The sequence below is a fragment of the Canis lupus genome, chromosome 1 (genome assembly GCF_003254725.2).
Source record: "Canis lupus dingo isolate Sandy chromosome 1, ASM325472v2, whole genome shotgun sequence".
NCBI classification, from domain to species: Eukaryota; Metazoa; Chordata; class Mammalia; order Carnivora; family Canidae; genus Canis; species Canis lupus.
The window spans coordinates 79,253,041-79,267,926 of NC_064243.1; the positions used below are offsets into that span (position 1 = coordinate 79,253,041).

The 14,886-nt window shown below is 41.6% G+C and overlaps 1 protein-coding gene across 12 annotated transcripts in view; it reads right to left on the minus strand.

Moving 5' to 3' along the window:
* Nucleotides 1–14,886, minus strand: part of LOC112644677 (transducin-like enhancer protein 4) — a 142,472-nt gene that overhangs the window by 14,408 nt on the left and 113,178 nt on the right. For all 12 annotated transcript variants that reach the window (XM_049091783.1, XM_049091762.1, XM_049116501.1 and 9 more), the window contains 6 exons: nucleotides 7,267–7,386; nucleotides 6,211–6,264; nucleotides 5,135–5,287; nucleotides 3,785–3,917; nucleotides 3,349–3,542; nucleotides 2,808–2,884 (listed from right to left, as the gene is read on the minus strand). In XM_049091783.1, coding sequence (XP_048947740.1) covers nucleotides 2,808–2,884; nucleotides 3,349–3,542; nucleotides 3,785–3,917; nucleotides 5,135–5,287; nucleotides 6,211–6,264; nucleotides 7,267–7,386 — 731 coding nt within the window. The remainder of the gene's footprint in view (nucleotides 1–2,807; nucleotides 2,885–3,348; nucleotides 3,543–3,784; nucleotides 3,918–5,134; nucleotides 5,288–6,210; nucleotides 6,265–7,266; nucleotides 7,387–14,886) is intronic.

Here is a 14,886-nt window from a genome sequence, read left to right on the forward strand (position 1 = left end):
CGTGGTAGGGAAAGACTTTAGGTGATTTATTATATTTTACATTCTAGCACCAAAAAAAGAGTTTCTGTAGAAAAATACATACATGACAAAGTTTCACAATTCTGTATCTTAAGATTTCAAGAGCCACCTGTTATAATCATTTCTTCTGAGAAATCTAAAATAAAAATACAGTATCGCAAATGCATAAATGAATGTGAATTTACAGGTCTTGACACTTGTACAAAGACACACTAATGACAGGAACATGGAGTCTAATTTACTCAATCTAATTTTCTTGGGTCATTTCTACCCACTACAATATGTTCAATTATATAAGCAGCTGAAGAACTGATAATGTCCTGAGCCAACGCTAAACCAGAAATGATGCTCTGGTTGACTGAAAAGCCCCATGTATCAAACACGGTACCAAACATGTAACACATTACCTCGTCACCAGCTTGTCAGGGCGTGCCATCCCTGGTTTATAGATGAGCCAACTAAAGTTTACAAAGTTAAGAAACTGTTCAGTAGTTGTCAACTGGGAGAGTAAAAGTTCAAATTTAGATGTCACACTCTAGAACTCACTCTGTTGACCACACCATGCTCTCTTTGTGGGATTCCTAATGTCATTGGCCAACTGCATGAGATGTGGGTTCTATCAATCCCAGGAACAAAAATTTGCAACCATCTTCAAACCATCAATCTTCTCAAAAGGATCTCAATGATTCTATAATGCTAAGTATCAAGACTAGGAGAAGGAAGGGAATCTGGCTCGAGGCTCAGAAGAGCCTCCTGAATCAGACCAGCTCTAATTCAACAGTGGCTCAGACAGCCCAAACCTAAACCAAGACTGCCATTCTTCTTCATGGGCACCAAACACCCCTTCACTCCTTGTGGCCCCTGGGCAGTAGCTGAGATGAGAAGCACCAGCTCTTCTGTTCTAGTGGTTATACTACAGCTCTGGTACAACAGCTAGTTAACCAAGTGTTAACTATGCAGTACCTGAACACGGGATAATACCTTTTCCTTAAAAACAAAACAAGACAAAACAAAAAAGCCCTCTCCATCACCACAGGTTCTTATGGAACTCCTAGGTATTTGAGTTATTTGATCAATCCTATGACCTTGTTATTTAGTCACTGTTTGAAATAGACCAAACTTTCACCTTCAAATACATCAGAGTTCTTGGTCAACAAGACTAATAAGTCAGTCAACAACTATTTGCAGAACACACACAAGTACACAGAATTTTACGCTGAGGGGGATTTATACCTTCAATTCTCAGGGAACTCAAAGTCTGATTTGCCTTGCCTCCCTTATTATCAGTCAAATATTTACGAAGCAACTTGGCTATGGAGCCAGCATTGTGTTTGATACAACAGGGAAGCTTAGCATAGATCTGCACAGAAGTAAGCTACACAAGTTGTTACACATGGGAAACAACGCGGTGACAGCTAAGTGCCTGAGTGTATAGTAGTGAATAAACAAGCAATGGGAGATCAGAGAAGAGAGGGACTGGCTGGCTCACTTACGCACTCTCTCTCCCCACCTCTCTCACTCATTTAAAACATATATATTGTGAGCACCAATTATGAACCAGGTACCGTTCTAGGCACTGGAGCTACTTCTGCAACTGAAGAGCAAAGAGGTCTCTTCTGCTCTCATGGAGCTTACATTCAAGCAGGGAGAGGCAGATAATGGAACAGGTACAGACAAATACAAAAACATGCCGAAGGAAGAGAAGAACAATGATGGAGAGGGGTAGGGAGAGAAGGATGCTATTTTAGATAGGGCTGTCAGGGCAGAATGCTCTAGTAAGTGACATTGTAGTAGACACTTGAAGTGAGAAATAAGCCATAGAAGTACTACCACAGGAAGGTCCAGTAAAGAGCAAATGCCCCGAGGCAGGCCAGCCACCAAGGAGGTCTCTGGGAGAGGGGAATTAACTGCTAGGGAGGGTAAAGTGTTGGTAGCAGAGGGTGGGGAGAAAGCACCAGCCTGGGGAAGCAGCAGGTGTCTGGCATGTGTAGTGACAGGACACCAGTAGAAAGAGCCATGAGAATATATACGCATGACGAATAAGGCAGGGAGGGTCTGCAGGGATATTTCCCAAAGACAGGAGAGAGGAAGCAAGCCAGGATTTTAAGGGAAGAGCCGGTGTTATTTTACAGTCAAGTCTCTGCATCTGGGAAGATGAAGCCAGAGACAAGCGTGCATAGGTAATAAAAAGGTGCGCTGGACTGAAATGAAGGATGTGCAATGAGATACGGTGAGAGATTAGAATGTACAAGAAGAGACTGGAAAAACTGATGTGTGCGTTCTGCCTTCATAACTCAAGGGGGCTGTGAATACAGCCTCTCCAAATATCCAGCTCACAGGATGATAAGCCAAATGAGCAAGCCACCTTTTCCGCAAACACAATTGAACATAAGACCACACTTCTTTCTCTTCACAGCCTTTGAAGTTTGGCACGTCTTTTCCCAACATGCTCAAATTTTGAGCATCCAGGTTTGCACATAAAACGTTTCTTTCAAGGCAACAAAAGAATTCAGTAACAGACGTAGAGAAGACCTGACTGCTGGAGATGCCTCAGTAATTTGCATTTCCATATTAGAAGCTCAAGATTTTAAATTGAAAATACAAAACCCCACCTCATTACCTCTTTCCTTGTGCAAAGAGAAAATGGAAATTCTTTGCGAAGGAAAAAAGACAAAAACAAAATATGAGCCTGGGCAGCTTCCCCCCACTGCCTAGCAGTGCACAGCTGAAAGGGCCAGCAAGGGCTCAGGGCCTGGCACATGGTGAGCACGAGGTTCAGAGGTACTCACGGTTTTCCTCCCGGAATGCCTGTCAGGTTTGGAGGTATTGCTGGCACACGCATGTGATGGTGTGGATCAAATCCAACCTAAAATTTTCCCAAGCAAAATAACAGAAACAAACACCGTTACACTAACTTACCTCAGCCTACTCAATACCTCTCTAAATACTGGGAGAACACAGACTTTAAATTTAGAAATATACATACGAAAGTATCAACCGATGAAAAAATAGGATGTTTACAATTTTAGTGGTAACATCCTGGGGGGTGGAACATACATGAAAAAAATAACTTGTATAATTTTTTCAAGTTTATGATGGAAACAGGGTTCACTACATTCATTACTATTTGCTCTATTCTTGTAGGTTTAAAGTTAAAAGGAAACCTAAAATATCAAGGACATTTCCTCACCTTAGAAAAGGCAATGGATCTCACAGTATAACTGCATGTAGTTTAATTTGCAGATATGATGGGTCCCTACGTTCAAATACACGTCTGACCATCCCAGAAGCCATGGAATGGTTTGATTTCACGAAGACCCATGAACATACCACTGGTGATCTCCCGTAGGCGGCGGCAGCAGCAGCAGCGGCAGCGGCTGCACTCATCTGAGGGGAAATATTGTGCAGTCCTGCGTAGGCGGCGCCGGGGCTGGTCAGCTCGCCATTCATCCCAGCATGGGGCACGATCCCAAACGGGGTTGGATATGGACAAGGGACTGCCATCGGGGTCCTCAGGCTTGAGGCTACAGAGCAAAACAGAAGGAGAGAAGAGAAAAAACAAGAACACAGGAAATAATAAGGAAGTAAGACATTAAAATATACCTTTAAAAAACAGGATCCAGTGCTCAAATTCGCTTATTGTAATATGCTCAGGTTAAATAACTCTTAACAGACTTTTGATGTGGGTTATTACTACTCTTAAGGTATGGCACTATTTGCATTGCTTTACTTCTTTAAAAAAGTGCAGAAAACTCTTCTTACTAACCCAAAGGGTCGACTCCTGCTGGCTTTCCAGGCACAGGCCGCAATCCGGGGGTGGAGGTACTGCCTGGGGTGGGTGCATCAGTTCGCGGAGTAGGGGTATTGGACTTTGAAACAGGAGTAGTAGATTTTTCATTCTAATAAGAGATAGAAGAGAATACAGTGGCAATGAGAATACAGTTTTTACAATGATGTTAAACGTTTTTAAAAAGGCAAGTCAAAAGGAAAAGAGAAAGAAATGGAAAAGTTCCTCAGGTTGGGCCTTTAGTTTTAAAATTAAAAAGAACCAACCAACCAACCAACAAACAGATCCCTGAGAGCACAAAACCAACGTTCAGGTCAGGAGGGTATAAACTAAAGTAGAATCTACAGTAGAGAAGATGATTTCCAGGAAACTGGTATGAGTCAGACAGAGGCTGATAATCATGATGTCCTATGACCAAACACTTGCTGGTTGCTTTGATTTAAGGCTGCTTGAGCTGGGTTTCTGATGGACTGTTCATGTCACAAGAGGTTTCCTGGTTAACAGGTCCCATTAGAACAGATCCACGCCTAAATCATCACAGAGATCAGTAGAGAGGAGATGCCAATACAAGACCAGAAGGCCAAAAGAGAACAGAAAAAAAACCTAATGTACCTCTGTTCCAGACACATCCCCCTAATTTGCAGACAACCTAAGGAACTTTCTTTCCTTCAGTTGCAAATTCAGAAGACTATATGAAAACTGAATTTGTCTTTTTTTTTAATGTTATGTTACAAGGAAATAACTGGCGAAGAAAAAGGAAGACATACACACAAAAAATGCAATTAACTACACAGCCACAGAAGAAGGGGATATGGGGAGATTATCCTGACTTGCAAGCAGTTTCATTTTTGCATTTGTGATTTGTGGTGTGAGTCAAGGAAGACTTTTGTAAATGACAGATTACTTGTTAGACAGGAAGGGAAAATTATTGCAGTCATATATAGCTTGGTAATTCAAACAAAGCTAGCAACGAAATCACATCCCAGTCGAAAACTAAATTTACCATAAACCATAGGTGACAAAACCATCTCTGTAAGCCTGGTGTGTATTTCTTCATCTTTGCTGAGACACGTTTCGCTCAATTTCCCCATATCCCTCCCCTATCCTTGCAAAAAGACTCATAAAACAAACATCTATCACCAGTAAGTCAGTAAACCCATCCTGTTCCCAAAGTACTTTTGTCAATTAAGCTCGAATATTGAACATCTAAGTATATTTGGAATTAAGAGTCCTTGTAGAAAAATGTGAAAAATACCAAATTTACCAAATAATCAAAGCCAAGCATCTTGAAACAGGCCACGCTAAGAAAGAGGATGAAGAGCAGCTTACAAGGCTAAGTTCTTTGGATTTGGAGGAAGGGGTGCTGCTGGAGGACGCAATGGAGGCTGGGCTGATAGGGGCGTCTTTCTTGAGCAGGCGCGCCTTGTCCAGGCCGTTCTCTCTGGGGGAGTGTGCTGGACTCCCCCGAGGGGAAGATGGGTCCTACAGGGAAACAGCAAGGGCAGTAATGCAGCACAGCACACTCACAATGCTAGAATACTTGAGTGCGGAAAGCACAAAGAAGTGCAAAATGAATGCTCTGTAATCGATAATAAAAGATTCACCGAATTGCTAAAGAAAATATTTGGTAGAATGCAATATTTACAGCACAGCTAATCCTTGAAGGACATGGGTTAGATCTGTGCGGTTCCATTTATATGCAGATTTTTTTTATAAATATGCTACAGTACTGTAAATTGTATCTTCTCTGCCTTATGATCTTAGGAAGATCATGTTCTTTTCAACATGTTTTCTCTAGCTTTCTTTATTTTAAGAATACAGTAATACATATAACATACAAAATACCTGTTCCTGACTGTTAATGTTATCTGTAAGGCTTTAGGTCAAAAGTAGGCTGTTAGTAGTTAAGTTTTGGGGGAGTCGAAAGTTATATGTGGCAGCACAATGGGCATACTTGCTGAATCACTATGTTGTACACCTGAAACTAATGTAACATTGTGTGTCAATTATACTTAAAGAAGTGGGGGGGAGGGGGATTACATGAGGATTTTCAACTTTGTAGGAAGTTAGTGCCCTAAAACTGCCCTCCCTACCATTGTTCAAGGGTCAGCTGTACTTCTTCAAAAACAAAAATCAAAACCCTACAAATATACAGGTCACTTGTCAATGAGATCTGAAGGCTGACCACATATATCTGGTGTGCATTCATGGTGATAGCAAAACACACTTGTATTTTTATAGAAAAGAATAGCAATATAAAAAGGATCAATAATAAATACATAAATTTCAGGTAAATAAAAAGTGGGTCCCTTTGGAAACGGAGCGCACACATTCTGAATACTGTGTGGACACTAGTCATTGTTACAGTGGTAAGAGCAAGAAGCTGAACAAGCCATAAAACGTACCTCATTGGAAACGTCAACCACCAAATTGTCATCACTCTTCTCTCCATCGCTGTCCTGCATCAACAATTGACAAGCATTACCTCCTCCCCTAGCACATGCATGCATACACACGTACAAAGGCCAGATTTACCCCAGATAAATTCAGGTTAATTCCTCACCTCTTATAAAAATGAACTGCACCCAAGAGTGCTAAACACTTTACAATGTACTCTGTTCTTTAATCCTCATGATGATTTTTAAGGTAAGTAATATGATGATTCCACTTTACAGTTTAAAAAACTGAAGCTTATGGCTTGCTACTCCAAAGCTAGTGGAAGCTGGCACATCCAGGCTAAATCCAGCCTACTGTCAGGTGTGATGTGCGTTCTCTCAGTTTAAAAGACTGGGTAAGTAGCCAGCATTTTAAGATTGGGAGGTTTCACACGAAAATCCAAACTTTCAAAAAAAAAAAAAAGAAAATCCAAACTTTCTTTCTTTTTTTTTTTTTCTTGAGGCCTGCAGTCCTGCAGGGCACCACCACAGGGAGCAGAGCAGGCCCTGGCTGCATCCACCCCAGTCCCACCCAGCTGGCTTCCTTCACTCTATGACTTGAAGGGTCAGTCACTGAAGGGAAATAAGCTTCAACCCATGCTAGGGACACATCTGGATGCCTCTGCAAGTTATACTCTACTTGCTTTACCCCTCAGCGCAAATTCCTTTTAGACATTTTAACAGGCTAGGATTTTACATTTTCCTTAACATTTCTAGTTGACTGCAGGAAATTCAAGCACCTTGACATACAGAGAGGGAAGCAAATGCATCTCTAGAAACAGTACTATGAAAGCCCTACAATGTCTTCTATTGGCGGCCAGACAGAGCACTGTGCTCTGACTCATGTACACGTGCGTGCTGCCCTGCACACAGAGGCTGTAGCTAGCCAAGTGACACACAGTTCTACACACGGTCACTATTTTTTTTCTCCTCTGGTCTAATTCTAGTTGGTAATAGTCATAAAACGGCTGCTGATAAAAAGCAGAGTAAACTGGTTTCCCCCAAAGCAAAGATGAATGAACTTACGTAACGAGCTGCAATTTCCTTTTCTTCAGTTTTCTGCTTTTTGCTGTCAGAGGAGTAGTCTGTGGAGTTTCTGTGCTTCTCGGCACCTCGGAAACTGGCCGACGGGGATACCGAAGAGCTCTGTAATTCAAAAAGAAAGCAGGGTTGAGGAATGACCATCCACTTCACAGTGAGTTGTGCAGATCTAATGTCCCTTTTGTTCATTAGTGCGCACCTGTAAAATTGTTAGGAGGAGACAGGAGGGAACAGTGGAGGTGAAAGAAAGAGGCAAAGGAGGCTCAGCAGGAAACCAAGGGGAAACAGGGACAAGGGGATGAAGGGGGGAAAAAGGAACCAACAGGAAAGAAGAAATGAAGACAGGACGGAGGGAGCCAAGGAATAAAAAAGGAGGCAAAGAACAGCAAATTCAGAAGACAGAATGGGTCTGGTCCCAAGGAGATGTAGATTACACTGGGGCGGTAGCTTGAAAGCAGTGAGAAAGGAAGCAGATAGAAGAGAAAATGGAAGGAAAGAAAAGGTGAGCCCCTGCCCCCCTGGGGGCCCCAGTTTGCTGGGTGATGGGAAACCAGTAACTTAAGCCTGTACAAAGAATATATTAGAATCCATCTTGAGAAAAACTAGTAATTCTACAAAGAAAAAGGAAGAGAGGTACTCTTGAATTTAAACAACCCCAAAATGGTGATCATGTGACACAAAGGTCATATTTATGTAATTTTGCTAAGTCCCTTGTTTTAAGGTTATGAAAGTTGAAAGTCGCAAATAAAAATCACAAAAACAAAATGCCTGCAAAAATTCACTCTAGTCCTTTTCTGACTCCTACAGTTTTCATGAGCTGGCTCCTTTGTATCTCTGGAAACCCTAGAACTCCATTAGGGCCAGGCAACTGAGAAAGACAGTCACTCCTTCTTGGGATCACAGCTGGGAACGAACCATACAGGCAGGAGAGGTCTGTCATCTCTGCTCTTCCAGAGAGTTCCCAACTGGAGGAGGCCTACATGCTGAAAATAAACACTGAAGTACAGAAAAGGAGTCTGTCTACCACAGAAGCCAAGGTGATTACTACTGGGCACATTCAGACAGTACAAGAGCTTAAAATAACATGTAAAGAATCGTGAAGAAAGCATCAACGAAACCTGAAAGCAACCTTATGAACTGGCTAATGACTCCGTTCCAGACAGACCAAACAGGAGCCCACCTGCCAGTAAGGTGAGGTGTGGGGAGGTAGCAGGGCTGACCTGTGGAGGGTGGCTCATAAAGGCCAGAGAGGCCCAGTCCCTCTCAGCAGGGCACCAGCATGGGGCTCTGAGTGCTAAATTAACCCAGGCTGGGCAGTGGAAAGAACACCTGGGATATGGGAAAACAAGTTATAGGAAGAGCAAACAATCACCACCAGGATATCTTTGCCTTGCATCTAAATCAATTCAGGAAACTGTTCCGTAAAGCTCTTCCTCACTGATAACTGTACTCTTCTCATGGAAAATTAAGCCCTTGTACTTTTTTTCCTTTATCTTAGTCTGATGGTAATAATTAACATTTATGAAGATACACAACATTCACAACGGCTTTTAAATTAACTATGGGAGGCAGAGTGATAGCCAGAACTTTTGGCTCTCTATCCCCTTTCACTTCCACTGAACCTTAATGCCACATTTTCTTTTGTGGCTAAACTTTCGAAGCCCATTGTTAGAGGAAAACCAATAAACTTTTCTTTTTCCATGCTGGGTCTACATCGCTACCAAGACACCACCCCCTAGTGGTCACCTGTGGTGATGGCAACCCCACCACCAGCTCCAAAGGATGGAAGGAGGGGGTAGGAGTTTGGTGGCAGGGGAAGATGGGAAGGACAAAGGAGTTGGTTCCCATTGAAGGGCTGGGTACCTCCAAAGGCTTCCTTCCTGTACTATTCTCTCAGTCTTCAGTGAATACTCTAAGTCAGAGGCACCAAACCCTGTGGCTAACCCTACTCATTCGCCCTTAAGCTTAATGGCAGAAACGATGGCAGATGTCATTCAGTCAAGGCTAAAGACCGAAGCTGAACAATTTTTTAAATTGGACTGCTGCTTCATTTTCATGTATCCCAGTTGAGTTCCAATCCTCACTCCCAAGCCATCAGACATGGTTCAATGCTTCTGCTTTGCTTTCACACTGTGACCAGGTTTTTGTGACCATTACTGCATGGAAATCATCCTTGCAAACATCACCTGTGAGCCACTACCTACCATATTCGATGTCAGAACCCCATATCTAGTGTCCCCCTCTCCAGTCTCTCCTCCACATTTCTAGGGTTCGTATTTCCCAAAAGAGAGATTCGACCACTTCTCACTCTTCTTTAAAAACAACAAATGGTTTCTCACCGTCCTTAAGGAAAAAATGTCCAAATTTCTGAGCGTGGCCTTCTCTGCGAAGCCCTTCATCACTCCCCGCCCTCACCCACAGCCCTGGACTTAGAGCTCAGGGCTCTGTGCATTTTCCTTGCATCTGTAGCCTTTTTTTCCTGGCCTAGAAGAATTCCCATTTCCCCTCAGTATCTTTGTGTTGAAACCCATATTCTTAAGGACTGGATCTCATGTCACCTTTTAAAGCTCACGCAGATGCTGTCAAGCAGAATTAATCACTCAATTCCTCCTTGTTCCCTCAACACTTTGTTCACCCAGTGAGTAGAGCGCTCGCAATCGATATGTGGCTATTTGTTTACAAGGCCACTTCCCACTCCAGGCTGTGGGTTACCTGGGGTGGGGGCCCTCGGCACAGCGAGCAGCAGAGAACTGCCCAGTAATGTTTTTGAACATAAATGAGCAAACATCCCTTTGTACTCCTCAACCTTGACCAAAAATTCATATGATACACTCCCTTCCAGCAGACCACTAGGCTGAACAGCTACACAAGAAACCATTTGTTACAGTAATATCTGAGTAGTGCTGCCCTTCAGAAAGCACAGCCTAGGAGCTGTGCCTCTTTCTCACCTCTACTCCCTCACCTACTTCCACATGCCTTCATCCTACTCATTTGATATTTTACAAAAAGAAACCTGTATGTGTTTATCATTAACAACAATCTGAGCCCTGTGATTCTAAGATACTCTAATGAAAGTTATTTCCACTTTGTCCAAAAGGAAAAACTGATTTATGAACGACTGTAAGACACTTTCTCAAAAATTAACACTAAATGGTAACGCTTATTTATTTAAATCTTTATGCTTGCTTATTGATACACATGCACAAACAGCTTTACTTTTCTTAACTGGCTGTTTCTGGCTCTGTGGGCAGTATTTTATTTGTGAAATTTTATTGCAGACAGAGTTATATGTTGGAGTTTCCTGGGAGAATGATAAAGTAGTTAATTATCACTAGCATTTAAAGGTTAAGCTACACAATGGGCACTGGGGCAATCAGCAATGTTCTAATAACATAATTGCTCTGGAATCAAATTGGACTTGGCACAGACTCTCATCATGAATCTTACAAGTCCACCATTCTGCCACTGGAAGGCCACTTGGATTTTTTGCTGAGCATGTGAACAGGAGGAATTAAGTAAATCCTTTTAAAGACAAAGTCTGGTTTTACTAGAAAATATTTTTATTTCTGTCATTATTTTAAAAGCTTACCTACCTTAGGTATTTCCCTAGCTTACGCCACAGCAAACTTAACTGGACCTGCATCATGACTCTGTATAAATCTACAAACTTAGAAATATTTTCTCATTACAGTCTGACCATGTGACTATATCGGCAAAGTCATTAAGAATGGAGCGCCCTAACAATCAGAAGTGGTGACCAATCAAGAGAAGTCAAACGACCTCAAATGCAAATGTTTACTAAAAAGCTCTGTATCTTTAAAAATGAAACATATTATTGGGATAGTAGAAAGAACAAAGTAGATGTTTAATAAAAGAAAAGGATGAGGGCAAAAAAGGAAAGACTAGGGGACAGATAATAAAAATTTGAGTCTTATTATATGGAAATCCCAATTGCTTTGGAAGCAAAAGATAAGCTTTAAAGGAGTTACTCCTAACAATGCAAATCATATTTTATCTCCAAATGAGAAAATTCTAGATCCTAGTTTGAAATCCAACCAAGACTCTACTAAGGTTATTGACCAAGTCAGATGGAAAATGGACACCTCCGGCAATTGAAACAGATGGCTCTGCCCTTCACCTTCATTCCTCTGCCACCTCAAGATCAAAGATGACCATTATGACGAAGAGTTCTGTAAAGTATACCCCCGCCCCCTCAAAAAAACAAGAGGTAGTGTTGTTACAATTAGCTAATTTTAATAACAGGTAGCACAGATTTTACTAGCAGGCAACAGCATCTGTCTGGAGTCAGACTGCCTGTCTGGATTTGAGTCTAGTTTTCCACTTAATAGCTGTGTAGCCTTGGGGATATTGCTCAGTCTCAGTCTCTGTAGTCTGAGACAAGAACACCCCACCCACATCCTCCCTGAGCTGCTTTGAGGACCAGGTGAAAGAATCTCCATAAAGTAGAGTAAGGCACAGTCGCAGACAGGTAACTGAGCCCCTCTGCAACAGCACTCAGCACTGCACGCTATTTACTACAGAGCTAGTGTGGATTGTCTATTTTCAGCCTCACATAAGGACCATTCTCAGCATCTGTGTAGCACTACCCCTCAGCACCGATATACAGATGGTCCATAATGATAGGGTTTCAATAGGCTGCTATTAACCAAAACACATGTCCTTTCAACACAATAAGGTTTTGGTTCAATACTGCAGGCAGGACTATAAATACCACCTCTATATTGGACTTTTTAATTTGATTTCAAATGCACATCAAGCTAATTTTGCTTGCCATTCGTCTAAGTGCACTGTTCATATGTCCCCGCCCACTTAGGAGAGTCCAACGAGAAGGAAAGGTTGGACAACCATGATCAAAAACTCTAAAACTCATTTGTTATGGTCTGTTTGTTCATCAGCCTTCAAATACCCCATCTACTTGGTACCCAAGGGTAAATCCACTTTCAAACAGATAAAGGGGATAATGACAGGGCAAAAAGTACCACGAAAACTTGGCTAGGGTTTTGCCCCCACTTTACTACTGGTGTGCAGGCCTATTTTACTCTCAAAACCAGCCCCGTTTTAGAAGATAAATTATACTGCTAGTTGAACTGTAGTTCATTCAGTATAGGAATTAGTTTGGGTCAAGGACAATTCAAAGGGAGTCTGTTAATGGCATTGGGGGAAGGAAGGATGGAGAAGGCAGGCTCAAGGGGCCTGTTGACCCTTCACTGATGCCATAACTAAAGTCCTCAAGCATCATTTCCTCTGTAAGAACAACAACAGAGGACTAAAACAGAAATTAATACTTTTTGACTCTCTTGAAAGCAGAAAGGCCAAAGTACTGCGGGAACTCAGCAGGGACGCAGCCCCTCTCCTTCGTATGCAGAAGGACCTTCAGTAGGAGGAGCCCTACAATCATGAGTCACCCTAGGTCAGTATGTTCACTAACCCTCAAAGCATTTTAGAGTTATGAAACACTTTCAATAAGTTCTGAAGTAAAGTAACATCCTGAATAAACCTATATATGTCAAACATAGTACCATATCCCAGTGCATTTCTGATTGAAGTTTTATTGTACAGTATTACACAAAATGTTTGTATTTCCATACATACAGTTCTTCAGAGTTAATAAAACACTTTAACATTTGCTATTCCACCTATTTAAAAAACAACCAGCAGAGATGGGGAAAGTAATCCTCAATTGGGAAAAGTTAAAAAATAAAAATTATTTGGCTAAAATATACACATCTTACATACAGACTCATAACACATGCAAATTTAGGTAAATTAGTTTAAAAATTATAGCATGCCTATGGTGAAAAACCTGAATATGGTAGGGCTCTGAGCCAGTCACTGGTGTCAGTTTACTGCTCATTACAATAAGACTTTTTTAAAATAACCTGCTTGATTAAGGAAGTCATTAAAAACACAATCTGTATATAACCCTCACAGAACTTGCTTTTTCCAAATTAACATAAATCAAAATTCACCTTCAAAAATGACTGGGACTTTCTGAAGATCTGTCCTTGTTAAAATATAATCTCCATGTAAAGTAACAAGTCTGTTCTTAATAAATGTTTTACCTTCTACAGCATGTCATGAACAATACGTTCTTCAAAATGTTCTATTGTTGTTTTTGTCTTTTTGCTTTTCTCCTGGTAAGAGATACCTGGACCAAGATAAATTTCTCCGGCAGATAATCAAAACAAGAGGAACTAACAGAATAATGATGAAGTAGAGAGGCCATATCCACAACGGTGGACTGTGTGACCTTGGACAAGTTAATGAACTTCTCTAAGCTTCCAGTTCCCCAGTGGGCAAAATGAAGCTAACTGGAATACTTGCTGAGAAAGCTGCTACAAAGATGAAGGAGAGAGCTGTGACTCCTATGCTCATGTGAAACCACCACACAATCTCCGTCTACTCACAGGCCCTTTCAACAGGTTTTTACTGAATACCCACTGAAGTACAGTAATACAAAGATGAATGAAATCTACACCTTGCCCTCCAGAAGTCTCCATGAGTTAAAAATACTTAGAATACAAAAGTCCTACATATTTTTTTGCTTTGTGGAGTAAAATCTACAGCACTTCAATATTCAGCCATTCATGTTTTGTTTCCATGGCCTCAGCATTATGCATTACTTGGTCAGGATAAAATGCTATAATAATTTATAAAGTATCAATAAAATTGATTTTAAATTAGAACATTATCTTAATGTCCTCCTGGGGTTTCTTGACTGTTATTTCCTCTTCCTGGAATAAAAGCTGTTGGCTCCGCCCCAGAAATTTCATTAAATACAGTTACTTCAGCTGGCCAGCTGAGCTGCTGGAACACAATGCTTTGACATCAAAGATAACAGGTCTGATCCTTGTGCAGGCACCTTAGCTTCCCTCTCCTGATAGTCACTCTGCTTGTGGTCGGAACTGTGGGTCATGTGAGCAAGTAACTGGCAGAACAAGAAAGGACAGGTATATCCCCCCTTAGTACTGATGGAGAAGTGAGCCCTCAGAGAGTGTAGAGAAGTCCCATCTTTTAACCCAGCTAAGTACCCCAAAGCCACTGCATGCCCTTCAATCCAATGGACCTTCTCAAAGTTCACAAGACCTAACATCCCTACATGCATTTGTCCTCCACCAGGAATTCCCCTTCCCTCAGTAACAGAGACTCTATTAATCTTTTTTTTTTTTTTAAGATTTTATTTATTTATTCATGAGAGACACAGGCAGAGGGAGAAGCAGGCTCCATGCAGGGACCCCGATGTGGGACTCGATCCCGGGTCTCCAGGATCACAGCCTGGGCAGAAGGTAGCACCAAACCGCTGAGCCACCCAGGCTGCCCGAGACTCTATTAATCTTGTATGCACTTTGTAAAGTGAAGTCACATGCACCTGCCACCCTCTTCTGGGATTTTTTTTTTTTTTTTTTTTTTGGGTATAGCACCCATATAATAAATCCTACATCATTCATTCACCAACTACCTTATAATCAATGTTACTAAGTTTCACTAACAAGTAGGACATGTTTCCGGAGTTTGAACACCCTAAAAACAAAAGGGGGGAACTGGCAAAAATTTCCTTCACTAATTTTCTGGGAAGGTGAATTG